General features: G+C 37.9%; 3 protein-coding genes across 3 annotated transcripts in view; 1 reads left to right on the top strand and 2 right to left on the bottom strand.

Annotated features, from left to right (window-relative positions):
* On the bottom strand, positions 2424-3038 carry LOC109845811. The gene has a single exon (XM_020415078.1). It carries the CDS (start codon positions 3036-3038, stop codon positions 2424-2426), a length of 615 nt encoding a protein of 204 aa, XP_020270667.1.
* Positions 13584-14286, bottom strand: LOC109845812. Its single transcript, XM_020415079.1, has 4 exons — positions 14059-14286; positions 13841-13984; positions 13681-13746; positions 13584-13634 (listed from the first exon to the last, which is right to left on the bottom strand). Exons 1-4 carry the CDS (start codon positions 14272-14274, stop codon positions 13584-13586), a joined length of 477 nt encoding a protein of 158 aa, XP_020270668.1. The 5' UTR covers positions 14275-14286.
* The window catches only part of LOC109845813, a 45513-nt gene continuing 35395 nt past the window's right edge, over positions 17818-27935 (top strand). Inside the window, exons 1-2 of the mRNA XM_020415080.1 lie at positions 17818-17907; positions 17977-18152. Coding sequence (XP_020270669.1) covers positions 17886-17907; positions 17977-18152 — 198 coding nt within the window. The 5' untranslated portion in view covers positions 17818-17885. The remainder of the gene's footprint in view (positions 17908-17976; positions 18153-27935) is intronic.

A 27935-nucleotide genomic window follows, 5' to 3' on the forward strand; every position in this document is an offset into this window, starting at 1 on the left:
CACCATCAGAAGCTTTTCACCTTCTTCTCTTTTAACAAATAATGTGTAATCATGGCTGCTTCTCTTGAATCCTTCTCTGAGAAAATAACTCTCAATTCGACTAAACCAGGCCCTAGAAGCTTGTTTTTGTCCATATAATGCCTTGTTGAGTCTATACACTTTGTCTTCCTCCCCTTCTTTGATGTACCCCTCTGGTTGCTCAACGTATACTACTTTTTTCAATTCTCCATATAGAAAGACACTTTTTACGTCAAGCTGGTACACCAACCAACTTCTTTGAGCAGCCACAGCTAACAGTATTCTTATTGTGTCCCAACGAGCAACTGGAGCGAATATTTCGTTGTAGTCAACACCTTACTTCTGTGCATAGCCTTTTGCAACTAATCTGGCATTGTACTTGTCAACATCACCATTTTCATTTAATTTGATCTTGAAGACCCACTTCACTCCAATCTTTTTAGCTCCTATAGGTAAACGTACAAGCTCCCAGGTATTATTTCTCTCGATGGCCTCTATTTCAAGCTTCATTGTATCCTTCCATTTTTCTTCTTTAGCAGCTTCCTAAAAGCAGGTTGGTTCTTCATGTGACATGAATAGTGCCACGTTCTGATCACCTTCTTCCTCTGATAACACCTCTCCACTTATGTAGTCCTGTAACCATGCTAGTGCTCGCCGAACTCTCTCTTCTCGCCGATCTGTCTCTTCTTGTGAGTTTGATATACTTTGTTCCGATGAATTTTTAGGTTCGATACTTATCTCCAGTGGACTCTCTTCTGCCTCATTTGCTTCATTTTCATGCACTGGATCATCTTCTCCATCTCCCCAGTCTAGAACATCAAGCTTGGCTTCCTCTGAGCTCATTCCCCAATTCCATTGTTCATTCTTTTCAAAAATTACGTCTCGGCTTATGATCACTTTCTTTGTAATCGGATCATACAATCGATAAACTTTTGATTCATCACTTACACCAAGAAGTACGCATTTGTGACTTCTATCATCAAGTTTTAATCTTTTCTTCTCAGGAATGTGTACATGGCCAATGCACCCGAACACTCTAAAATGATCCACACTTGGTTTGATGCCGCTCCAACATTCTTCAGGAACCTTATCCTTCATAGTCACCGTTAGACTTCTATTCAACACATGAGCTGTCCATCTAGCTACCTTTGGCAAAAAAGTCTTGGACATCTCCTTCTCTGTCAATAAACACCGGACCATGTTCATGATAGTGTGGTTTCGGCGCTCAGCTACTCCATTTTGTTGCGGAGTATAGGAAGTCATAAGTTGCCTTTTTATGCCTTGTTCTTCACAGAAAGTGTTGAACTCGTTCGACGTAAACTCTCCTCCCCTGTCAGTTCATAAACAACAAATACTCTTCCCTATCTCTTTCTCAACTAATTTCTTGAAATTCTTAAACATAGCAAATGTTTCACTCTTTTCAACTAAGAAATATATCTAGAGTTTTCTACGAAAGTCGTTAATAAAAACCAAAAGGTACCTCTTCTTGCTGTTCGACATGGATGTGATAGGACCACACAAGTCTGTATGAATTAGTTGTAACCTTTCTGATGCTCTCCAATTACTTTTTTTGGTATAGTTTCACGATGTTGTTTTCCCACATTGCACACACCACACACCTTGTTTGCTACTTTGAACTGTGGCAAACTCCTCACAAGTTGTTTATATTGCATGGTACAAAGACTCTTGTTGTTCAAATGACCGTATCTTTTGTGCCATAGGCTGGTATCATCATCTTTCTCTACTTGTAAACACCTTGAGAAGCATGGCTTTGTGTAAGCAAGCAAAACATACATCCAATTAGTTGTCATCTGCGTGTGCACAATAAGACCCCTTTGTGGATGATAGACTTTACAGACACCTTCACCGATTATAATAGTCAATCCCTTCTCTTGTAACTGACCAATGCTTAGTAAATTGTTGGTAAGATCAGGAATGAAAAACACATCAGTTATTATTTGAGTCATACCTTCGACCTCAAGTCTGACGCTGCCTCTCCCCATCACTGGCATTCTTGAGATATTTCCCAGCTTCACTGTGTGCCTAAAACTTTCATCAAAGTCCATGAACCACTTCTTATTTCCTGTCATATGGTTGGAGCATCCCGAGTCAAGAAACCAGACACCTTCTCTTATTGTACCATTGAGTTCAATGTGAGCCATCAACAACAACTCTTCCTTATCATCAATCTCCACATAATTTGCTGCCTTTTCCCAGCTAGGACACTCATATTGGAAGTGTCCTAGTTTATGACATTTAAAACACTCTATGGTTGCCTTGTTAAACATTCTATCTCTCCCTCTTCCTCGCATGCTTCCGCTGCCCCTCACAGCCCCTCTTCCTCTTCTGCGTGCACCCGAGTTTTCATATTCAACTTTGAGCACTTGTTCGTCATCTCCTCTTTATCAAACTTTTTGCTCATGAACAAGCAAGGAACTCTGTAATTCATAGACCATGAGTTGGTCGATATCTTTCGACTCCTCAATCGAGCACACTACGTAGTTAAAGTTTTCCGTGAGTGTACGAAGAACTTTCTCTACGATTTTGACATCAGGCATGTCTTCGCCACAATTCCTCATATCGTTGGCGACTATCATCACTCTCCTAAAATAGTCAGTAATTGACTCTCCTATCTTCATTTCTAGAATCTTGAAACTTCTCCGAAGCCTTTGAAGTTGTGCTTGTTGAACCCTAGCATTACCCTGATACTTGACTTTCATTGATTCCCATAATTGCTTCGCCGTCTCCTTCCGTGTGATTGTCTTCAGGATAGACTTGTCAATGGATTGGAAAAGATAGTTTTTCGCCTTCAAATCTTTCAGTTTGGCGTCATCTAAAGCTTTCTGATATGCAGTCGACAACACTTCTTCTTCTCCTGGCTCCTTGTATCCGGTTTGAACCACACTCCAATACTCCTTCGATCGAAGAAGATTCTCCATGATCAGGCTCCAATGATCATAGTCCCCATCAAATTTGGGAACGCATGGTTGTGTGAAGTTGCTTGAGTACTCCGCTGCCATTACAATGAGTATTTCTCTCACACACACTCAGGCTCCCTTTTCCCTCGCTCTGATACCACTGTTAGAACATAAAAAACTCTCTATGCAGTAAACTCACACAGATTGGTGAATGTTCTCCACATTCTTATTGAAGCAAAAGAAAGCTTAAATAGCCTTTTACAAGGAATCTAAAAAAAACTAATTCAATAACGATTAACAAACCAAATCGTAATCCTAGTAACTTAAGAAATAACCAAATAACAAACTTGATCCTACAACTAGGAATTATTAACTTTAAACTAAACAGAAGTAAACTAACAAAACAGAGTAACCAGCAAACTAACAGACTAATGCCAGCAAACTAACAAACAAACACCGAATTCATTTGTAGCTTCCAACAAATAAAGGCATTAGCATCAACACTGCCAAAGTAATCTAAGAGAGATGAGGAAACTAACGACAAAAGCGAAAGAAAAAAAAGAGAAGAAAATGAGACCTTCGACATTCGCTTCGACTACAGATAACTAAATGCGTGCATTTCGAACAATAATTTCTAATCTAAATACAAAAAATTTCTAGTGTAAGAATACGCCTCGGTACATCTAGTCAAGCTGAAACCTGAAAGATGGAACAGAGCCATGAAAATGTGCAGAAATTTCGTATTCTGTTTCCAGGTCAGGGAGTTTCTGTATCGACATCGACTCTCCTGTAAAGAGAACATATTTCTTGATTGAGTACTCACTTGCCGGAGAAACATTATCATCATCAAAAATGGTACGAGCTGTCTTCTTCTGTCAACTAAACAGTGAAACAAAAAGAAAGAAAGGCTGGGATTAGTTTCAAATACTCAAAAGGAGCTACTAAGTAGAAGCCCATAAAAGAAACATTTGCGCGTTTAGAACAAAAGTTGCTCATCAAATCAACTCAAAGCACTAACGATTACTTGAGATTCCTAATATTTTTAGCCCATTAAGACCTTATAGATTATTATTTCCAACCTGTTTGGTTTGTTGGATTTAAATCTAATTAAATCTATTTGTGAGCACATATAATTAATCTGTGTGTATTGCTATCATTCAGGATAACTCACTAAAGTGATCAATCAATTTGGGTTAATGAGTATTTAAATAAATCATCGGCTAAATGTGCAGATACCAGGTTGTAATTGTAATTTGATGAGAGGCCAAATTACAAATGTACAACACCTATAAATAAGGGGTTATGGTCCTTAATATAGGGTTAACATTCTCTATTCTCTTAATCCCCATCTAAAGAGATCCAAAAGGAGAAACCCTAAGGTTATAAGATCATCAAAACCCTAATCAGGTTTTCCTTAATGGATTCAGGTATATGTTTCCGCACCTTTTAATTCTTGTTAATCTCTTTGAATTAATCATGACTTTATGGTTTAGATCTCAAATATTAGATCTAACAAGTGGTATCAGAGCCATCGTGATTTGTTCTAAGAGATTAAGATTAAAATTAGGGTTCTTTGATATTAATTTGTGTTTTTTTAGAATTGTTCATGAATGAACAGTAACGGTTTTGATTTGTTACTGTTTGGATGAACAGTACAGATTTCCTTTTTTGTTTGGTTTTTCTTTCAATTTTGGATCTTTAGCACTTATGAACTCTAAAGTTCATTTCTTTTGTATTTGATTCAATTTTTGAGGTTTGGATCTGAATGATTGAGTTTAAAAATTGACAGAAAAATTATTTTTTTTGTCTTTTGATCTGTCATCGTTTACCAAAACTCCTCGCCGGAGTTGTTTCAGCGGTGGCGGTTTTCAAAACGAAACCCTAAGGGGTGCTCGTTAGCTACAGCCTAAGTGGCGGTGGTGTTTCAGATATGAACCCTAACGGGTGAAAGAAAAATTAGGGCTTGAGGACTTACCCGTTCTCAGGCGAGCCTCGTGCTTGATTCAGACGAACTTCGCGTTCGTTCTCAGGCGAGACTCGCGCTCGATTCAAAAGAACCTCGTGTTCGTTCTCAGGCGAGCCTTGTGCTCGATTCAGACGAACCTCACGTTCGTTCTCAGGCAAGCCTCGTGCTCGATTCAAACGAACCTCGTGTTCGTTCTCAAGTTGAACCCTGTGTTCATTCTCAGGACGAACTTTGCGTTCGTTTTAGACGAACATTGCGTTTGTTCATCACGTTCATTCTCAGGTCGAACCTCGCGTTCGTTCTCAAGTCGAACCTCGCGTTCGTTCTCAAGTCGAACCTCGCGTTCGTCCTCAAATCGAACCCCGCGTTCATCCTCAGGCGAGCCTTGTGCTCAATCCAAACGAACCTCGCGTTCGTTCTCAAGTCGAACCTCGCGTTCGTTCTCAAGTCGAACCCCGCGTTCATCCTCAGGCAAGTCTCATGCTCACTTAAAACGAACCCCGCGTTCGTTCTCAAACGAACCTCGCGTTCATTCTATTCTTCTTCTTTTCCATCGGGTGAAATAAGAAGGCTGCAGGCAATTTGAGTTAGGGCACAACCCACTTAACTCTATTTGGTTTTGGGCCCATTTTTGGTATGCTTAATTTGATTAATTAAGCTATGAGGCCCTAATTAAGTTTTTTGAAATTTTTTAAATTTGAATTAAATTTTTTAATTTGAATTAAAATTGGTAGTTAATTAATTATTTAATTCAAATAATATGACACTAAGGTATTATATTTGTCTCTCATTCCAAATGATTAATTGAAACAAGAAGTTGCCAAAGTAACCTCTCTTATGTAAATTGGTCATGAGGGATGTTAGATGGTTGTGTGTATGTTTTCGTATAAATATTTAAGGGAAAATTGCTTGGGGGAACCAACTTAATTTGGGTCATTCATCCCCACCCTCCAACTAAAGTCAACCACTTGGGGGCACCTTGACCCAAGTTTTAATGCTTTTACACCCCAAACCCAAGATTGTATATATACTTTATAGTGTATTTTTGCCAATTGCCCTTTTTACCCTTTGTACTCCTCCGATTTTGGGAATACCTGGTGAGTTTTTTTATCTTGTTGGCCAGAAAAGCAACCTATCAAATCGGAAGTCAGATTTGAAGTCACTTCCGTTTCTATCTATACACTAGCTAGAGAGAGGTTTTATGGAGGGAAAAGGGAAAAATGGAGGGAAAAAGATACTAAGTTCCCTCCAAAATTGTTCATGCCTCATTTCAATGTAATATATACTCTTCCCTCTTTAGATCTACTACTAAGACCTTCAACAACCATTTATATTCTTAACTTTTTCCTCTTAACTTCTTCAGCAACCACAATGGAAGATTCCTTAATGTGTGTGATTTCATTTAACAGTAATGCAACCCTCATTAAAGTCAATTCGACAACAATATTTGCTGAATTGAAGATGATCGTTGCAGAGAATTTTAGAGAATTGTACGAAAGTTTGTTGATAAGTTACTCTATCGAGAAGTTTCCCAATGTCTCATTTGAGCTTTCAAAAGATGAAGATATTCTCAACATGATAGATTATCATCGTTCAATGGGGTTAAATACAGTAACCATGACTGTTACTAAAAGAGATGAAGGACCCACTCATGCCATAGGGACAGAAACGGAGCTTAGGTAAGTATTCAAAAATATATTTTCAGGTTCTGGATACACGTGACATATTACGTTATATATGTGACCTGAAGACATCCAACGTGACAAGTTGACTTTATTTGTGACATATGGACTTTATTTGTGATACTTAGGTCTTATATGTGACTTTACTGGTAAGTATCACACGTGACTTACTTGTGACCTTATCTTTCAACCTGCAGTGTTCCTAATGTTAGCACACAGTCATCAGAGCATATCGAGGAACCTTATGAGAGGATCACAATCGAGGAATCAGAGAGGATCCCAAACGACAACCCTCAAGGAGAGCATGTGTGGATGATGAACGATGTAGTAAGTGACTCGTCACGGATCCCAGCATGGTGGCACGAGGCAATTACTGGAAAAGGGCAGCAATTTGAAAGTGCAAAAGAAGTTAGAATGGCTCTTATATACTACTCTATAGCTAAGAAGTTTGCTTTTAATTATGTTAACAATGAGCCAAAACGTATTCGTGCTAGTTGCATGTTCAGAAAAGAAACAAAATGCCCGTGGTTGCTTTTCGCTTCACCATTGAGGAATGTGTCAACCTTTGCTATAAAAAAATTTGTTCCTCAACATACATGCGGACAACATAACAGCACAGCTGGTCACTTCAGAGCATCAAGAAGGTGGATTGCGAGTATGCTACAATCAGTTATGAAGAGGCGTCCATATATTACCCCAACTGACATTAGAAAGGAATTGCACTCTCAATATGGATTAAGAGTTAATTATTCTAAAGCTTGGCGTGCTAAGGAGACGGCAAAAGACCAAATATTTGGTTGCGCAAGGCATTCATATGATTTACTATCCTGGTTAGTCCAAGCGAATTGTTGATGTCTCCTTTAGAACGTATATCTATCACACTTAACTGTAAATATGACATGTCAAAATTCTATGTGACATTTAGACCTTATATGTGACATTTAGACCTTATATGTGATATTTGGACCTTATATGTGATATTTAGACCTTATATGTGATATTTGGACCTTATATGTGACATTTAGACATTACATGTGACCTTTAGACCTTATATGTGATATTTCGACCTTATATGTGATATCTGGAACTTATATGTGATACTTGGACCTTATTTGTGACGTTTGAGTATTACATGTGATATTTAGATATTCATTATTTAACAAGTTATTTGTGATTTAACCAACATTTTTAGGTACCAAATGAAGGTGATGGAAACAAACCCGGGAACTGTAAATGTGACATGTCAATATACTATTCGACATTTAGACCTTATATGTGATATTTAGACCAAATATGTGATATTTGGACATTATATGTGACATTTAGACCTTATATGTGATATTTGGACCTTATATGTGACATTTAGACCTTATATGTGACGTTTAGACCTTATATGTGATATCTGGACCTTATATGTGACATTTGGACGTTATATGTGACACTTAGACCTTATATGTGATATTTGGACCTTGTACGTGACATTTAGACCTTCTGTGTGACATATAGACCTTATATGTGACATATGGACATTCCTTGTGGCATATGGATCTTATATGTGACCTTTAGACCTTATATGTGATATTTGGACCTTCCATGTGATATTTGGACTTATTTGTGACGTTTGAGTATTACATGTGATATTTAGATATTCATTATTTAACAAGTTATTTGTGATTTAACCAACATTTTTAGGTACCAAATGAAGGTGATATGACCAACTGTAAATGTGACATGTCAATATACTATTCGACATTTAGACCTTATATGTGATATTTAGACCAAATATGTGATATCTGGACATTATATGTGACATATAGACCTTATATGTGATATTTGGACCTTATATGTGACATTTAGACCTTATATGTGACTTATGGACCTTATATGTGACATTTAGACCTTATATGTGACATTTAGACCTTATATGTGACTTATGGACCTTATATGTGACATTTAGACCTTATTTGTGACATTTAGACCTTACATGTGATAGTTGTACCTTATGTGTACCTTATGTGTGACATTTGAGTATTACATGTGATATTTAGATATTGTTCATCATTTAACAAGTTATTTGTGATTTAACCAACATTTTTAGGTACCAAATGAAGGTGATGGAAACAAACCCAGGAAGTGTCTTCCAATATACTATTCGACATTTAGACCTTATATGTGATATTTAGACCAAATATGTGATATCTATACATTATATGTGACATATAGACCTTATATGTGATATTTGGACCTTATATGTGACAATTAGTCCTTATATGTGACGTTTAGACCTTATATGTGATATCTGGACCTTATATGTGACGTTTGGACATAACATGTGACACTTAGACCTTATATGTGATATTTGGACCTTGTACGTGACATTTAGACCTTCTGTGTGACATATATACCTTATATGTGACATATGGACATTCCATGTGACATATGGATCTTATATGTGACCTTTAGACCTTATATGTGATATTTGGACCTTCCATGTGATATTTGGACTTATTTGTGACGTTTGAGTATTACATGTGATATTTAGATATTCATTATTTAACAAGTTATTTGTGTCAAATATCATTGCCTTTACTTGTGACATTATGCTTTTATATGAATTTGAGCTTTTAAAAGTCATTTGTGACCTTTACATGTCTCGTGTGGCAGTACGCCATTAACTGTGACACTTAGCCCTGCGCTGTGATCGTTAGCATTCTCCTGCGACATTTGATATTTATATGTGACGGATACGCTGTAATTTTCATTTTTTGAAATTATTGTTTGATTCACAGATATGGTCATATCACTTCCAACGTTGCTGAATCTTTCAACAGTTGGATTCGTGTGGCGAGAACACTTCCCATTTGTGATATGATGGATCACATTCGTGTACAAATTATGGAAAGAATGAATACTCGCCGCGTGATGGCAACAAATTGGAATAGCTATCTATGTCCAGAAGCGGAAAAAATCCTCCAAGAAAATGTCACCAAGGGAAGCACTCTTGAAGTATCGCATTCTACAGCTGAAATCTTTGAGGTATCATCACAAAAATCAGTACAAGTTGATTTGGATCACAAAACATGCACGTGTCGTGCATGGGATATATTGAGAATACCATGTAAACATGCGTGTGCTGCTATCAACTTTATGCATAGAGATGTGTACCAGTTTTGCGATTGGTTCATGACGACTGAAGCTTTTAAGAAAAGTTACGAACCAATTCTCTTTCCTGTTCCAAATTATGATAAGCCAGATGTAACGGATGAAACAGTTAGCATTCTTCCCCCAAAGACGACAAAGAGACGTGGAAGGAACAAGAATAGACGTATCAACAACAGATCTGAGAATAGACGTGCAATTAGATGCTCAAGATGTCACGCTGAAGGACATAACCTAGCCACATGCACTGAACCTATCCAAGATTAACGTTTCCTGGCAAATTGCGGACTCTTTTGTGATTATTTTCTGTTACATGTTACTTTTGCCGTTTTGTTGTGACATTTTGTACTTATATGTGACGTATTAGATGTAAATGAAATTTATTACATTTTGGGCAACATTAACTACTTATATGTGACATATCACCTGTTCGTGTGAACATTAACTACTTATATGTGACATATCACCTGTTCGTGTGACGTATTACCTGTTTAGATTAAATATGTTATAGATAATTGCGCTATTTTGTTGCACCTGTTTAGATTAAATATGTTATAGATAATTGCGCTATTTTGTTGCGACATTTACTAATTTTGCCTTTTTGATATTCTGTGTGACATAACATCCCGTCCCTCGAGGACCAAGCAACATCCTGATGGAAAAATATCAAACTGAGCAACATAACAGCACTACCTATATGTGACATAACATTCTGTGTGACATTAACATCCTGATGGAAAAATACGCATGTAGAAGACAAAAAAATCTCTATAACCGAGCAACATAACAGCACCAAAATCTCACACAGAATATCAAACTGTGACATAAATAGAGCAGAAGTCACACAGCATTCTAAAATGTCACACAGCAGACCCAAAAGTCACACACAGCACCAAGATCATGTTCATCTTTAATATGGTAAAGAAAAGATCACCAGGTCATATCCATCTATGTTAGTAAACTGGTTATCATTTACAAACAGCAGTTAAACGACCAACATCCATCACAGGACATCCAACAAATGAAACAATTACATCTAGAGTCTAATACTTCCACTCAATCATAGGTGCATCACTACCCCCGAAGTACAATAGATATTCTGGATCATCACTGTCTAATTTCAACCGTAGCTTTTTCCATTCACGCCCTTCACATATAATTTGAGCAGCAAGTCCAGCCCGTAGCATATGCGACTCCCTGTGCAAGACTTCAATGTCCATCACCTCCCTTCCCTCGAGGATCGCCTTAATGAAAAAATACGCATGTATGCCACAATCATATCTGTAAAAATATAACATAACACTTAATAGCAGGATATGTAACGGGTAACGAGAATAAAACACAGTTACCTAATATGTCACATACAATATCAAAATGTCACATAATAGCAGCATAAGTCACACTGCATACTAAACTGTCACATAACATGCCCAAAAGTCACTTGTAGTCCGCAAATATCACATCAATATTTGCACCGACAATGTCACTAAGCCATACAACAAGCCATGCAACAATCTCATGGTTAAGTATAAGAAACTTACGAGCCTTTTTGCGTTCGACAAGGGACTGCTTCATATTGGAATGCTCTGAATGTCGACGCCTGATCGAAACCACTCACCATCCTATCTAAAAAAAGCTGGATGGTCAACACGTCTCTAGCCCATGCCTCGTGGTCAGCGGAGCTGTAATGTCTGCATTTTTTTTGCCCCAAGTTGACCTCAAGGACATGCCAATGGTCAGCGTGACATATTGGAATTATCAACACATCCTTCCCTTCATCTATATGCTTCTTTATGTAATTTTTATAGACATTGCAGAAAATAAAGCAAGCAGAAGAAAGTCATATAAATGCAATATAACTCAAATTGTATTATGATCGTCATTACTCACACTAAAATACGACGTGACAATAGCGTATTTTCTTTCGACATGGGCATTTATTGGCAGCTTGAGCCATGTTCGAAGACTTGCAACCAGAGCTTCAATGATCTGATGATTGCAAATGTAATAAGTTATTGTAATTGTGCAAAACTTGATTAACACCGCAACTTAAACAAAAACTAACCTCATCCTTTAATCTTCCACCACGTAGAAGATGTAGCATATCATATCTGCATATAGTGTGGTCTTCAACCTCAAAAATTGTCCGACTACAAAATGTAGAAGACAATCAATGTATAAGCGACATATTCTAATCAACACCAAACTGTCACAGGAAAATACAAAATGTCACAGGAAAATAATAAATGTCACACGAAAACACTATATGTCACATACAAACACTAAATGTCACAGGAAAACACTATATGTCACATACAAACACTAAATATCACATACATGTACTGAACGTCACATACAAACACTAAATGTCACATGAAAACACTAAGGGTCCCAAACAAACACTAAATGTCACATGAAAACACTATGTCACATGAAAACACTAAATGTCACATACAAACACTAAATGTCACATAAAAACACTGAATGTCACATACAAAACACTAAATGTCACATACAAACACTAAATGTCACATACAAACACTGAATGTCACATACAAACAATAAATGTCACAAACAAATACTAAATGTCACATACAAACACTGAATGTCACAGGAAAACACTATATGTCACAAGAATAACATTTAATATCACAGACCAAATATAAATATCACAGAATAACACTTAATACTTACTTGTCAACTTTCAATGTAAGAAAATGTTGAAGCCACTTGTTCTCATCAGCCAACACATCAGGAATGTCCTCAACGGTCTCATCAGCCGACACATCAGGAATGTCCTCAACGGTGAAATTATGGTAAAAGCCTTCGTTGATTGTTCCCGGTAGCCTGACATCAAAGTCTTGTGAAGAAGGAATGCCCATATTCAACGTCTCTAATAATTTTTTTTCCTCTTCACTTTTTTCCCTTTTCCATAGCTCTGCAACAGATGTACTCCTACCGAGGTGTGAAACAGCAAGTGGCTTCCCCTCATCCTTCTCCCCCTTGTCGTCGTCGTCTCCCACCACAACGACACCTTTCTTCCCTTTCCTTCCCTTCTTTTTTTCCTCTTCACTTTTTTCCCTTTTCCATAGCTCTGCAACAGATGTACTCCTACCGAGGTGTGAAATAGCAAGTGGCTTCCCCTCATCCTTCTCCCCCTTGTCGTCGTCGTCTTCCACCACAACGACACCTTTCTTCCCTTTCCTTCTCTTCTTTGGCAATTCAGTTTGGAAGGGAGATTCTAAGAACTTGGGCTTCTTTGTTGTTCTTTGGCTCTTTGCCCGTAGCCCACTAACAAATACTTTTAAAGTATCATCGCCGCCCTCCCTCCTCTTCCTTCCCTTCTTCTTTTTGGGAACATCCTCAGCAACTTTTACATCACATAGCTGTATAAAGATCACAGTTAATGAATATATATCACAGGAAATATTCATATATCACAAATAATAACCAAACATCACATGTAAACTGTTTACGTCACATTATTAGATAAAATGTCACAAGAGACATATGAATGGCACAATTTGTAGACAATTGTCACATACCAAAGGGAACTATCACAAATAAGCAGTAAATGTCACATGCAATAAGCAAATATCACAAAAGAAAGTTACCTCCTGTTCACTGCCCATGGCCTGGGTTTGATCACCTTCTTTGCCTCCCTCCTCTCCCTTTCCTTCTTCTTTCTCTGCCTCAACTTTAGCCTGTATACCACTCACAGTTAATGAATATATATCACATAAATAAGACATGAATATATATCACAGGTAATAACCAAACATTACACTAAACTGTTTACGTCCCATTATTAGACAAAATGTCACAAGAGACATATGAATGTCACAATAGGCAGACAATTGTCACATACCAAAGGGAACTATCACAAATAAGCTGTAAATGTCACAGGAAAACAACAAATATCACAAAGGAGAGTTACCTCCTCCAGTTCAATGTCCATCTCTCGGGTTTGATCACCTTCACTCAATGCCTCATCTATTTGTGGCTGCATAGATGTAAAAACAATAACCAATTTCAATTCAGCAAATATTTTCTCAATAATTTTTCCCCCTCATGTGACACAGGACATAGGCTATTACCTCTCCTTTGTTTTGCCTTATACGTTTCTCCTCAGCAAATTTTTTCTCAGTTTCGGCTTTAATAGCCAAAATATCAACGCCGCGAGCAACAAGTGCTTGCTCATAGGCTTCATTCAACATCACCAATTTTTCATAAGCTTCGTCCTACATTAACAATAAACTGATAGTGAGCAAAAGTCACAAATAAGAGGTTGACACATCCAAATCATCAACATTACCTCTTTTTGGACTCTTTTCTTCCCCAATGATTTTTTACCCCTAACTTCCTCCTCAACTTTAGCCTTCACTGTTGTAGGACTGGGCTTTATCTCCTCGTGAACATACCTCGCCACATCTTGCTCCGGTAAGATGTGGATTGCGGCTTCCGATTTCTTCAAAATCATTGTAGTCCGCACCGAACCCACCTTCTTACCCTCCAATGTCCAATTTATCATTGGAGGCTTGGATTCATCTACTCTTGCCGGCTCTTTGATGTTAGAAATCTCATAATACCATAGCTTCAGAAAAAGGCCACATTCAATCAATGAACATATTAGATACAAATGTCATAAATAAATGGCAATAATCACTTACAAGAAGATAAATTCACACATTAACTACAACTGTTACAAATCAGGGACAAATGTCACACATGGGTAACAAACGTCACATATGATTAGAATATATCACATGTAGAAGACACTTATCACATATAACAAGATAATATCACATTTAATTGGAAATAATCTCATATAACAAGATAATATCACATACAAACTACAAATAAATAGGAAACTTAAACAATACAAATTAGATACAAATGTCACATATAAATGTCATATATCACATGTAAAACGTAATGATCACAGATAAGGTGCAAATGCAACATATTACTTACAAATAACACATATAACTCACCGATAGCAAGGGAGCGCAGCCGATGAGATATGTCTGCCCCTTCTTCGCTATCTTCGCAGTCTTGAAAGAGTCCCACAATTCCTTGTACATGATCGTCGCCCATGGCAAATTATCAACCATATCTATCCGAGCTATATATTTGAACATATGCCGGGGTGCATTCATTCTCGCGGTCGGAGTCCATATCATTGTGAGTTGATAGAGGATTTGAAGCATAACAAAATTAGAAACATCCGTCCTCTTTCTTGACTGAACCAATCTTTCTAATAGGGCCTCAAGGTAGTCTCGGCCACTCTTGTATTGCGATTGTTGTTTGTTGGAGAAGTATGTGTTCCATATCCTATTCTCTTTGTCGCGGTTGCCTTCGGGTTTATCTCCTTCATCATTAAACCGGGTATGTTTACGCACCCAATTTACATCAAAAGTATACGCTTGTGGAGTCCTAGTTTGGCTATCCTTGAAAAAGAACTTCCCCGTGGCTAAATCCAAATGATCTAGAAGCAACATAATCGTAGCCTTGTCCGCTGGAATTGGTCCAAAACTAACATAATTTTTGAAATTGGAGGATCCATACGCCCTCCAATGTTCAGCCCTCATCCGTGGAGCAATTCCATCCATGAATGTACAATATCCACGTATATTGCAAGAAATTCTGATATCATGCGTACTGTAAAACATAACACAACAGATACTACTTCAACTTAGAGTTCTAATATGGCTAAAATCACAGTGCCAAACACATTAAATCGTCAAATGTGAACGATTGGGTTAATACTTACATCTCAGGCTTGCTCCTCGCTGATTCAGATGAGTGAGATGATGATGTCGACATCCCAGCGAGCGTCACTGTTCGGTTTGGCAGAGGTACTCTAGCGACTCGCTTGCAGTCGGGGGGGAGGGGGGGTGATCTCGTCAGTGGTCGAGCGTTGACGAAGGCGGTTCACAGGTGAGTCGCCGAAGAGAAAGACGACGACGAGGGGCATCGGTGATCTTGAGAGGAAGACGACGAGGGGGCGTCGGTGGTTTCGAAGAATATGACGAGCGGCGGCGGTCTTCGACAAAGACGACGAAGACAAAGACGACGAAACCGGATCTAATGTGAGTTGCCGAAGACGAAAACGACGACGAAGAGCGGCGGCGGTCTTCAGAGGATGAGGGTTTCGAAGAATAGGATGAGCGGCGGCGGTCTTTGACGAAGACGACGAGCACGAAGACGGCGGAGAGGGTTCCCAAGCGTTGTCGTCGACGGTGGTTTTGGGAGGAGGAGGGTTTCAACAGGGAAGATAGTCTCTTTGATGTTACAGGTGGTTTCGATAACAACGCTCAGAAAGGATGGTATAGTTAATTGAGAAGGGTAATTTGGGGATAATTTTTGGGGTAGTGTATCTGTACTTATTTTGGGGGCTTGTTGTATTTCTTTTGCTGTATAAGGGCTTTGTGGTTATGGTTTTTGGGCTTGGGGTGGGGATGAATGGGCCAAATTAAGTTGGTTCCCCCAAGCAATTTTCCCATATTTTTAAGGCTAACTAGTACTTACATACTCCAAATAGTTCCCCCAAGTTTGCACTTATAAACCCTCAGTTGTGTTTGGGAGCACTTATATACCCTAAATTTTCTAAAATTTGCACTTTGATTTGTGCTATGCGAGCGTGAGAATTTTCCTCCGAAAGTTTCCATGTGATGCTCACAAGCTTTAGAACGTCTTATAGATCTTAATGTATGCTGATTTTACTATTAGACCCATCATATTTCTATTTAAAATTTTTTGACTTTTTAAAGAGTTAGAAAAAAACAGTTAGGAGGTCTATCCACACAATTAGAGCATTTGCTACAAGCTCTCACCCCACTTTGATTTGTGCTATGCTCCAGCAAGTTCTCAAGGCCTCTCCTTGGGCTGGCATGGCACGGAGCCTAGAAGCTTGTGCCACGGAGCTCCCTAGCGCTCCACAAATTTGTGGAGCGCTTGGGAGCTCCCAGCTGTTAAATTTTTTTATACAAAAAACCCCCTACCTTTAATCCCAGTTTGGAAATAGCCGTTTAAAAATTAGCCGTTGAGATTTTTTAAAATTGACATGAATAGTAAATTAGCCGTTTAAAAATTAGCCGTTGAGATTTAAAAAACTGGCATGAACAGTAAAAAAATTCTATAAATACTCAATTCACTACACAAATCATTCCACACAACTCTCTCATAAAATGAACAGTAAAAAAATTCTATAAATACTCAATTCACTACACAAATCATTCCACACAACTCTCTCATAAAAAAACTCTATATTTTCCTATCAAATTACAATCATTCCACACAACTCTCTCATAAAAAAACTCTATATTTTCCTATCAAATTACAAATCTTATGGATCCCTCCCAAAATTTTTATTCGCAACTCCTTACCGGTGAAGGATCGGCCTTATACGTACCCGCCGTTCTACACAGACATCGTAGAAGAAGGTCACTTCATCCATGAGTTCTCGCAATCGGTAACACAACAAGTGTCATCCCAAGAAACACCGACCACAAAGAAAAAGAAGGCTTACACGCGGTCCGAAAAGAAAGAACATCTTCATCATTTCATCATCGCTTGAGCTAGATGAGCTAGACATTTTGTTGTGGAAGATGATGGGGTGAGGTGAGAAGGCGTCGAATTTTATAGGAATCAGTCGGTTGACGGTCAAAGTGCGTGATACCTCGAACTTCGTTCACAACGGATAGGAATCTGTCAGTTGTCAATGAAAGTGCATGCTCCCTCGAAGACCGTGCCCAACATATATGAATCTGTCTGTTATCGGTTGTCGGTGGAATTAAATAAAAGATATTTAAATATAATTGAAAGTAATGTGTAACAAAACTAAAATAGAAGATGAGTTTTTTTGATATTGTTGGAGCTCCTAATTAGGAGTTTGTTGGAGATCAACATTAGTTAGAAGGTCTCCCATGTGATGTGACATTGAAAATGGTGGACCATATCTTGAGAGGTCTTGAGAGCTCTCCAACAAGGACTCCCAACTATAGCTTGTTGGAGATGCTCTTAGAACTATAGATAGTCAATCCGCAATTGGTCGGGGTCTATCCACAACTAATTCATCTTTAATTTATCTATCTCTTTGTTTTGCAGTGCTCGTTGGATTTCGTTTATTTGAGCATTGTTATGCTGTTCTCGTCGTGGACTGGTGAGTTAAAGTTATTGTTTTTTTTCCAACGGTAATTAATTAATTTATTACTAATTATAATTTTATTAGAGGTTGCATGTTGGATGCACACTGGAGAGAGGCAAGCAGCAAAAATGAGGCTAGCATATTTAAGGTCATTGCTTGATCAAGATATAAGTGTGTTTGATACTGAGGCTTCAACTGGAGAGGTGATCAATGCAATCACCAGTGATATTTTAATTGTGCAAGATGCTATCTCTGAGAAGGTAATTTAGCTAATAATCCAAATTAGTCTTTAATTTTGTTTTAACAAATTTACTAGGTTTGATTTACTGAATTTCCTTTAAAATCCTATTATATATGTAATAGACTATTATGATTTATTTTCAATGAAAAATATAAATAATTCTTTTTTAGAAAATATATTTTTTTACTAAAAAATCAATTCATATTTTTCTTAAAAAATTATTGTGTGATCTTCAATTTTTCAAAAACCCTAGATGAGAACTCTAATTTTCGTTGACAAATAGATTCTCCTACGTATTTTTTCTTATCAATGTAAAAACTGTGATTAACACTGATTAGGAGGGTTTCCTGATAAAACTTTTAAGTAAATTTTTTAAAGTTTATAAGTTTTCTGATAACCCCTAAACTTGAGAGAACTTTTTGATATTTTGAAAGTTATGATATGTTATCTGATAACCATCCAAAGATAAGGGGGGTTTTGGTATTTAACCAAAAGAAGAAATTTTCAGAATAGCCCCAAAATATTCTTTTTAAAAATCGACCCACTCCCAAGTTATTTTAAAAAATCGGCCCAGTTTCTGGCCACGTAAGCATCGTGGCCAGAAACTGAGTCGATTTAAAAGAAATTGGTTCCTAATTAGTCGGGGTTGCCAACTCCGACTAATTAGGACGACCCCTGCCTGCCATCGGTGGTTAGGCCACTAAACAAGTCGAGGTTCGCAATTCGGACTAATTTTGTCGGGGTTCCTGACCCCGACCGTTTGCAGAGCCCGAATCGTCCCACACACAAATGGTCGGGGTTAGGAACCCCGACCATTTCGTGCACAGCGTGCATGACATGGTCGGAGTTCCCAACCCCAACCATTTGGCAGAGACCCTCCAGTCCACACTTGCTGGAAAATCTCATCTCCTGCTAACATATATCAATCCTCGACTAAAATTGTCAAGTTTAACACCAACTCTCTTACTACACATTTATCAATCCATAATCAATTAAACACAAATAAACACATCTTTATATAATTATCACATCTATAACAAATCTTTAACAAACACATAACATTTAATTCACTTACTAATAATCCAACTATAATCAAGTGACAATAGCATTTCAAACATAAACATCATAGTATTTCAAACATAAACATCATATGAAGTATATCGAAATTTAATAAATATTTAGAACTCCCTTTTTTCTTGCTCTCCCTCTCCCTCTCGCTCTGCCTCTTTTTCCTCTCCCCCTTCCTCGTTCACCTTCAACATGAGCTTGGATGATCTCAACGTTTGGTTGTGTGTGAACTTGTGAGCGCATGACATCCTCGTCGACTTGAACCTGCTGTGAACCTCCATCTTGAGCTTGTTGTGCCTCCAGCTTCATCATGTGCACAACTTGAGCCCGCTCTCGTGTGTCCTCAGACCCACCGACGCTCGTACCTTATGAGTCGTTCCTCACGTCCATCACGATTCACATGACGTGTATTTCTAAGAGCGGACTGAATCTTTCCTATGATGCGAACAATTGTGTTCCTCGCCCCTGGTTTAGTAGTCAATCTTAATGCATCATGTACAATAGAAGCTGCCTCATCGAGTTCTTGTACCTATAAGATAAAAAGAGGATTATTAGCAAGTGGATGATAATAAAATAATAATCACAAAATAATTGTATATTTTGCCTATACACTTACCAACTCTCTTTCAACTGGACCTCTCGGTATATACTCATTAGGTGCTTTGTTCTCCCAAAATATCCATCGGCGAGTAATCCCCCAATACCACCGTAAGTACACATCTAGTTCTGGTGCGTCAGCCCTCTCCACCACTACAGCTTCTTCCCTCAACTCCCAGTTCTCAATATAAGCATGACGAATTATCTCACAATTTTGATGATGTGCTCCTTTTTCGGGGATTTCGCTCTATTCTTTCTATAGGATCTGAAATATGTTGTTTTAATCCAAATTGTCGAAGCACACGGTCGGGCACGTGCATTCCAACAATCTCAAAACATATTATCGGTACTCTAGCACGACATATATCTTCACCATCTTTGCAAATATCTGGTAGTGAAGCTAAAATTAGTTCACAGGGCATCCACTTGACCTATAAAGAAGATTATGTAAATTTACATATCAGTAACAAATGATGTATTGATTGAATATAGTTAGATATTATGATTTTATGTCTGTTCATCCTCCATTTGATCAAGCTTGTTCCTGTAAAAATTTTCATGACCCTTTGGGGAGGTTTGCTAATACTTGGAAACATTCCATCTATTTGATATACAAAGATTTAGTATAGATTGAAATAAATGTATAAAATTATATGTAATCATATCTATTACAAACTAATATACCTGCATCCTAACGAAATCTAGCTATCGAGAGCACGGGTCTCCCTCAAATTTGGTGTTCCCAAATTCCATCACTCCCTTGACCATATTTACAACAAAGTGAGATAACCTTTGAATTCTTTATTTTGCACGAATGCTACTTTTGTCATCTCCCTATAGAGATAAGCTAACACTGCACTCCCCCTTGATAACTCTCTACACTCCTCAAGATCCTCAAGAAGTGGCAATCATCTAGCATGCACTGAATCCTTAGTAGAATCCAGAAATAGAACGGTACAGATCATATGGAGTATATACACATGGGCATAGCTCTTGACAATCTCATCAGTTGCATCGATCGGTACATTCATATAATTATTTCATAACCATTCGAGCTTGATCTTACCACCCTTCTATTAGGAGCTTGAACTCGCCTGTAACCTGTCATTCATCTATAGAAAATCTAACAATCTTTGTTGATCTCGCCTGCACGACACGAGACCCTACAATCTCTTTATTTTTTTGTGTCAATAACGTCACCCACTTTGCTCTATTCTCTCGCCACTTGACAAAATAGTGATTAAGTCTATAAAATGTCCTCGCAACCAACGCATGTATGGGCATTGCTTGAGCTCCCTTAAGTACACTGTTGAAGCTTTCAGACCAATTAGTTGTCATCATGCAAAACCGATTCCCTCCATCTTTACTTAGTGCCCACTGATCGACATATTTACTTCCCAAACTACTCTTAATCCAGTCATGTGCATCTTGAGATGTTGCCTTGATTTGATCCCGTATCCAATCATACACATATATTTTGAGTGTACAGCCCGCTTGCCAAAGAAGATTTTGTAAATGTATCTGACCAAAGCTCTTTTTAAAATTAGCTCTAATGTGTCTTAAGCAATAGCGGTGATGGTGATTAGAGCCAAATCTCCTGTACAATACTTTAGGAATACCTTTCATCCTATCGAATATAAAAATAATTTTCATAGGAGGTTTAAAAATATATAATTAAATGCTGGAAAAAACTACTCCTAATTTTTACTGTTCTCGACCTCCACAACCACGAAGGCCGAAGGAAATAAGCCACCATATGCATCTACTCCTTTAGTAAAAAGCAATACACCCTTATATTTACCATATAAGTGTGTCATCAATGCTAAGACCTGGCTGATAAAATTTAAATCCCTCGATCAAAGGACCAAATGCCTAAAATACAGAGGCGAATTGATGAACTACCAGATTGATCTCTTTGGTTATGAGTTTGTATTCAAATCCAGGATTGCTTTTTTTTATCGCATCAACACATAGAAGAAGTGTCGCGTAAGACTTCTTCCAATTACCAAATATTTTTGTCATCGCAATTCTCCTTACATTCCATGGTTTACTATATGATATTTCAATGAACTTTGTATCTAGCACTCTCTCAATTACATTAACAGGAGTTAGTTCAAGCTTCTTCTTTAATTTTGGCATAATCAACCGTGCTATGTAAGAGGTAGATGCACCATTATGATCTTTCTCTAATATCGGATTGCTACATGTGTGAACACCGCAGTATTATGTGATCCTAAAATGCCCATTATGTTTCTTTCCGGTAAATGCATATAACTTCCAAGGACATGCGTAATCAGCTTCATTTCCCTCAGCCTGACTTTTCCTTTGTGTATTCATAAAACAAATTGCATCATAACTTGTGCAATTGCTTTTAACTTGCTTGAATTTGATATTTTTTTGATTGAGCAATCACAAATAGCATCAACCAATTGGTCCTCAGTCTCGAATAAATCTCCAACTTTAAAAGGGAAGTCATCATCTCTTCTATAAGTTGAACTTTGGTCAATGCACATATCTTATACTGTGGAAGAACGAATCCACTCATCATCTTCAAACTCGTCAGGGGGTGGTTCTTCGTACTCAACATATTTATTATTAAAATAAGCCTCATCAGGCCAATTCAGATTCTCGTCAACATCTTCAATCACAAATTGCATTCTATTAATTGGTGTAATATCTTGCTATTCACCTTTAGAGTCGTTGCTTCTTTCATCCTCTTAAATTGTTGCCCCTCTTAACGGCCTCATATTTTCATAAAGACTTCATTGTTCAAGACATTTGATGTTCCCCCAAATGAAAGTGCACTTAGATATTGAAATTGAGTCCACTCCATTTCACTCGAAGAAGAAAGAAAACCATCAGACTCAACTCCCAAATCTAATAACATGCGTGAGAATTCTCCAGGAGGTTTGAATATTTGGCACGAACTATGTGGAAACTTTTTAATAAATAATTCTACCGTTGGTTGTGACTTGCTCAAATTAAACATAATACTCATATGATAATCGTTTGATATCTCAACTGCGAACGTTCTATCAAAAGTTATGGACCAATTGCATATTATTTTTAGTTGGTACTCTTGTGGGTCAATTTTTGTAACTCGGTGCAATTCCTTAATCAAGTCACATTAACTATATGATTCCAAGATCATTAACGGTGTCGTTACCCCTCCCACATACATTGGCATATTATTCATTCTATAAATTTTCCACCATAAGAGCAAGCAATAAAAATCATATTGTTCAACCTATGCAAAAGAAGATTATATCGTTTAAATGCAAAAAATTTAAAAAAGTTTATCAGGGCATTGAATAAGTGAGGAAAACACAAGATGCAAATAATCTCATATAATTTTGATCAAAAACCCTAAACCCCAAAATAAAAACCCTAAATCCTAGAAATGAGCATTCTATGCCCTAGAAGTTTAATTTTAATTACAACAATCAACACACAAAGCATTCTAACAACCACAAAGATAGTGATTGATAATAAATTTCAAACCCTAGAAATTGGATTTTGATATAAAACCCTACATTTGAATGTTGAAGGTAACAAAAAAAGAGGAGAGAAGGAAAAGAAATTACCCTAGAGATCTTAAGCAAACTGGGTCAATTTCTGGAAATAACTTGGGAATGGGTCGATTTAAAAAAAATATATATATATATTTTGGGGCTATTTTGAAAATTTCTTCTTAGCCAAAAAACCATTGCACCTCTAAATCTTTTGAATTAGAATTCGGGTTTCACAGACCAATGGGCGAGTCCGCAGGTATTACTCTGACTTCTTTTAAAAAATTTCCCTCTTTGTAGACCAATCTTATAGTTACAACCCACAATCGACACTAACATCCAATTAATTGCACTAAAACTTAAAACTTGACCAATTTTTAGTCGACATTAGCCTTCAAATTGCCAGCACACGATCATAACGAACCAATTTTAATTAGGGCATTCACCACATGTTGCAGGTTGGCAACTTCATGCACTACATAACCCGATTCATCTCCGGGTTTGCCATTGGATTTGCCCGTGTCTGGCAAATCAGCCTAGTAACCCTCTCGATTGTCCCTCTCATTTCCATCGCCGGAGGTATCTATGCCTATGTTGCTGTTGGGCTCATTACCCGTGTTCGAAAATCTTATGTGAAGGCCGGAGAGATTGCCGAAGAGGTCAACATGTTGGATTTAATCTAATAAATCTAATTGTGGGCACATATGATTAATCAATGTGTATTGCTATCTTTCAGGATAACCCACTAAAGTGATCAATTAAGTTGGGTTAATGGGTATTTAAATATAATCATGGGGTTATATGTGCAGATACCAGGTTGTAATTGTGATTTGTTGAGGGGCTAAATTACAAAAGTACAACATCTATAAATAAGGGGTTATGGTCCCTAACCTAGGGTTACATTCTCTAATTCTCTTCACCCCCATCTAGAAAGAGAAATTCGGATTTAGAGGAACCCTAAGGTTAGAAAATCATCAAAAACCCAAATCAAGTTTTCTTCTATGGATTCAGGTATAAGCTTCCGCTCTTTTGATTATTGTTAATCTCTTCGAATTAATCATGGCTATATGGTTTTAGATCTCAAGTTTTGATTCAGATCTAACAAGTGGTATCAGAGCCACCTTGATTAATTCTTAGGGATTTAAGTTTTATTGGGTTTTTTGATCTTAAATCTCTGGTTAAAGATTCAGTTTTGTTTTTCGGATGAACAATAAATTTTTTTGTTCGGATGAATAGTAACGAATATTTTTTGGATGAACAGTAAAGTTTTTTCCTCGGATGAACTACTAACTAAAAAATCGCCGGTGAACAGCAACTTTTTGGAAATTTTTTGGATTTTTCTTCGATTTTTTCTTGGTCTGGATCTGATTTTGAAAATAAAAAATCGATGAATTTTTTGGGTTCAGTCGGCGGCGGTTTCAGTTTGAAACCCTAAGGGTTCGTGCGTGAAAACGTGGCGAACATTAAGGAGGTGGTTACCTCAAATTTTTGGCGAAGCGGTAAGCTTCAAACGAACTTCGCGTTCGTTCTCAAATTTAACCGAACTTCGCGTTCAGTTCTCATGTGAGCCTCGCGCTCAACTCAGGTGAGCGTCAAGCTCAATTTAAACGAACTTCGCGTTCGTTCTCATGTGAGCCTCGCGCTCAATTCAGGTGAGCGTCAAGCTCAATTTAAACGAACTTCGCGTTCGTTCTCATGTGAGCCTCGCGCTCAACTCAGGTGAGCGTCAAGCTCAATTTTAACGAACCTCGCGTTCGTTCTAAGGTGAACCTCGCGTTCAGTTCTAAGGTGAACCTCGCGTTCAGTTCTAAGGTGAGCCTCGCGCTCAGTTCTAAGGTGAGCCTCGCGCTCAGTTCTAAGGTGAACCTCGCGTTCGTGCTTCAGTCGAACCTCGTGTTCGTGCTTCAGTCGAACCTCGCGTTCGAGCTTCAGTCGAACCTCGCGTTCGTGCTTCAGTCGAACCTCGCGTTCGTTCTTCAGTCGAACCTCGCGTTTGTACTTCAGTCGAACCTCGCGTTCATTTTTTTTAACGAACCTCGCGTTCGTTCTCAAGTTGAACCTCGCGTTCATTTTTTTTTAACGAACCTCGCGTTCGTTCTCAAGTTGAACCTCGCGTTCATTTTTCAAACGAACCTCGCGTTCGTTCTCAGACGAACCTCGCGTTCGTGCTTAAGTGAGTCTCGTACTCAATACAGTCGAACCTCACGTTCGAAGTTAAGCGAACTTCGTGTTCACTATGGTTAAGCCTCAGCTTTTCATGGGTCCACTTTGGTATACTTAATTTATTCAATTAAGTTATGGGCCCTAATTAAGCTGTGAGACCCCAATTAAGTTTTTAGAAATTCAGTTGATTTAAATTAAAAATTTAAATCTAATTTGGTTTTAATCAATTATTTAATTCAAATATTATGACACTAAGGTATTAAGGTTGTCTCTCACTCCAATTGATTAATTGAAACAAGAAGTTGCCAAAGTAACCTCTCTTGTGTAGATTGTTCATGAGGAATGTGAGATGTTTGTGTGTATGCTTTCGTGTAAATATTTAATCGGCCCAAAGGAAGGTTAATATTTATTTAGACTGTATACACATCTGCGATGATAAGCGTGTGACAATTATAAGGTTTACATGTGAATAATGAATCGATCCAAAGATAGTTTCATTATTTGACATGAGTTATTGTCAATGTTTGATCATTGCAACAAGGTATCACTTACAAGTTAATATTACTGTCCAAAGACTTGATATTAATGTTGTGCCGGTATCTTGGATGGGGATTGTCATTATTTGAATTTTATTGATTATGGTTATTGATGTGAGCATTCTTTTGTTTTATTTCAGCTAATGCATCTGCTGCAACAATTTCTGCTAACATCAACTCAATTCCCATGCTAAATGGGACAAACTTCAAGGTTTGGAAAGAGAACATATTAATTGTTCTTGGCTGCATGGATCTTGACTATGCATTAAGAACTGAACAACCCCAACCTCTCAATGCGGATAGCACTCCTGATGCAAAGAAGGAGCATGAGAAGTGGGAGCGTTCAAATCGCATGAGTCTTATGATCATTAAGCGCGGCGTTCCGGAAGCCTTCAGGGGCATAGAATCCGAAGGGATTACTAAGGCTAAAGATTTTCTTGCCGAAATTGAGAAGCGTTTTGCTAAAAACGATAAGGTAGAAACAAGCACGCTTTTAGCTTGCTTAATTTCGATGAAGTATAAGGGCAAGGGAAACATCAGGGAGTACATTATGGAAATGTCTCATATTGCTTCAAAGCTTAAGGCACTTAAACTCGATCTTTGTGACGAGTTATTAGTGCATCTGGTTTTGTTGTCTCTTCCTGCACAATTTAATCAGTTTAAGGTCAGTTATAACTGTCAAAAAGAGAAATGGAGAAGACAGGTTGAAGCAAGATAAGACAGAAAGTGCTCATTTGGCCTATGCCTCTAAGGATAAGGGCAAGAAAAGGAAGAATGATAATGAAGCTGCTAAGGGTCCAGTTCAGAAGAAACAATATAAGGATAATAAGGGTTGTTTCTTCTGTAACAAACCTGGACACGTTAAGAAGGATTGTACAAAATATCACGCCTGGCGTGATAATAAGGGTACGTTCCTTACTTTGGTCTGTTCTGAGGTTAATTTAGCTTCAGTACCTAGAAACACTTGGTGGTTAGACTCTGGTGCTACTACTCACATAAGTGTTTCTATGCAGGGTTGCCTGAGCTACCGAAAGCCAAGTGATGTTGAAAGACATATCTTTGTGGGCGACGGACAATCGGTAGATGTGGAAGCAATTGGGCACTTTAGGTTGTTGTTAGGAACTGGTTATTTTTTTGATTTAAAAGATACTTTTGTAGTTCCGTCTTTTAGACGGAATTTGATTTCAGTTTCTGTATTGGACAAATCAGGTTATTCTTGTTCATTTGGAAACAATCAATTCAGTTTATCTTTTAATTCAAATGTTGTGGGAACCGGTTATTTGAGTATTTATGACAACCTATATTTGCTTGATACAATTGCTTCTTACAATGAATCCTTGCATGTGGAATCACGTGGTACTAAGCGTAAATTAAATAAGGAAAATTCGGCGACATTATGGCATAAGCGCTTAGGTCATATCTCAAAAGGTAGAAGCAACATTATGGCATAAGCGCTTGGGTCATATCTCAAAAGGTAGAGTTGAGCGTCTTGTGTCTGATGGCATTTTGGATTCCCTTGATTTTTCAGACTTCGACGTATGTGTTGAATGTATCAAGGGAAAACAGACCAAAGTGAAGAGATTAGGTGCCAACAGATCTTCGGATGTCTTAGAATTGATACATACGGATATTTGTGGGCCATTCCCTACGGAATCCTGGAATGGTCAACAATATTTTATATCATTCATAGACGATTACTCACGTTATGGGCACCTATATCTTATTCATGAAAAATCTGAGTCTCTGGACATGTTCAAAGCCTATAAAGCTGAAGTTGAGAATCAACTCAACAGAAGAATTAAAACCGTCAGATCTGATCGTGGTGGTGAGTACTACGGTAGATATGATGGTTCAGGTGAACAACGTCCAGGACCATTTGCTAGATACCTAGAGGAATGCGGTATCGTCCCACAGTACACCATGCCGGGT

Source organism: Asparagus officinalis, chromosome 6 (genome assembly GCF_001876935.1).
Source record: "Asparagus officinalis chromosome 6, Aspof.V1, whole genome shotgun sequence".
NCBI lineage: Eukaryota > Viridiplantae > Streptophyta > Magnoliopsida > Asparagales > Asparagaceae > Asparagus > Asparagus officinalis.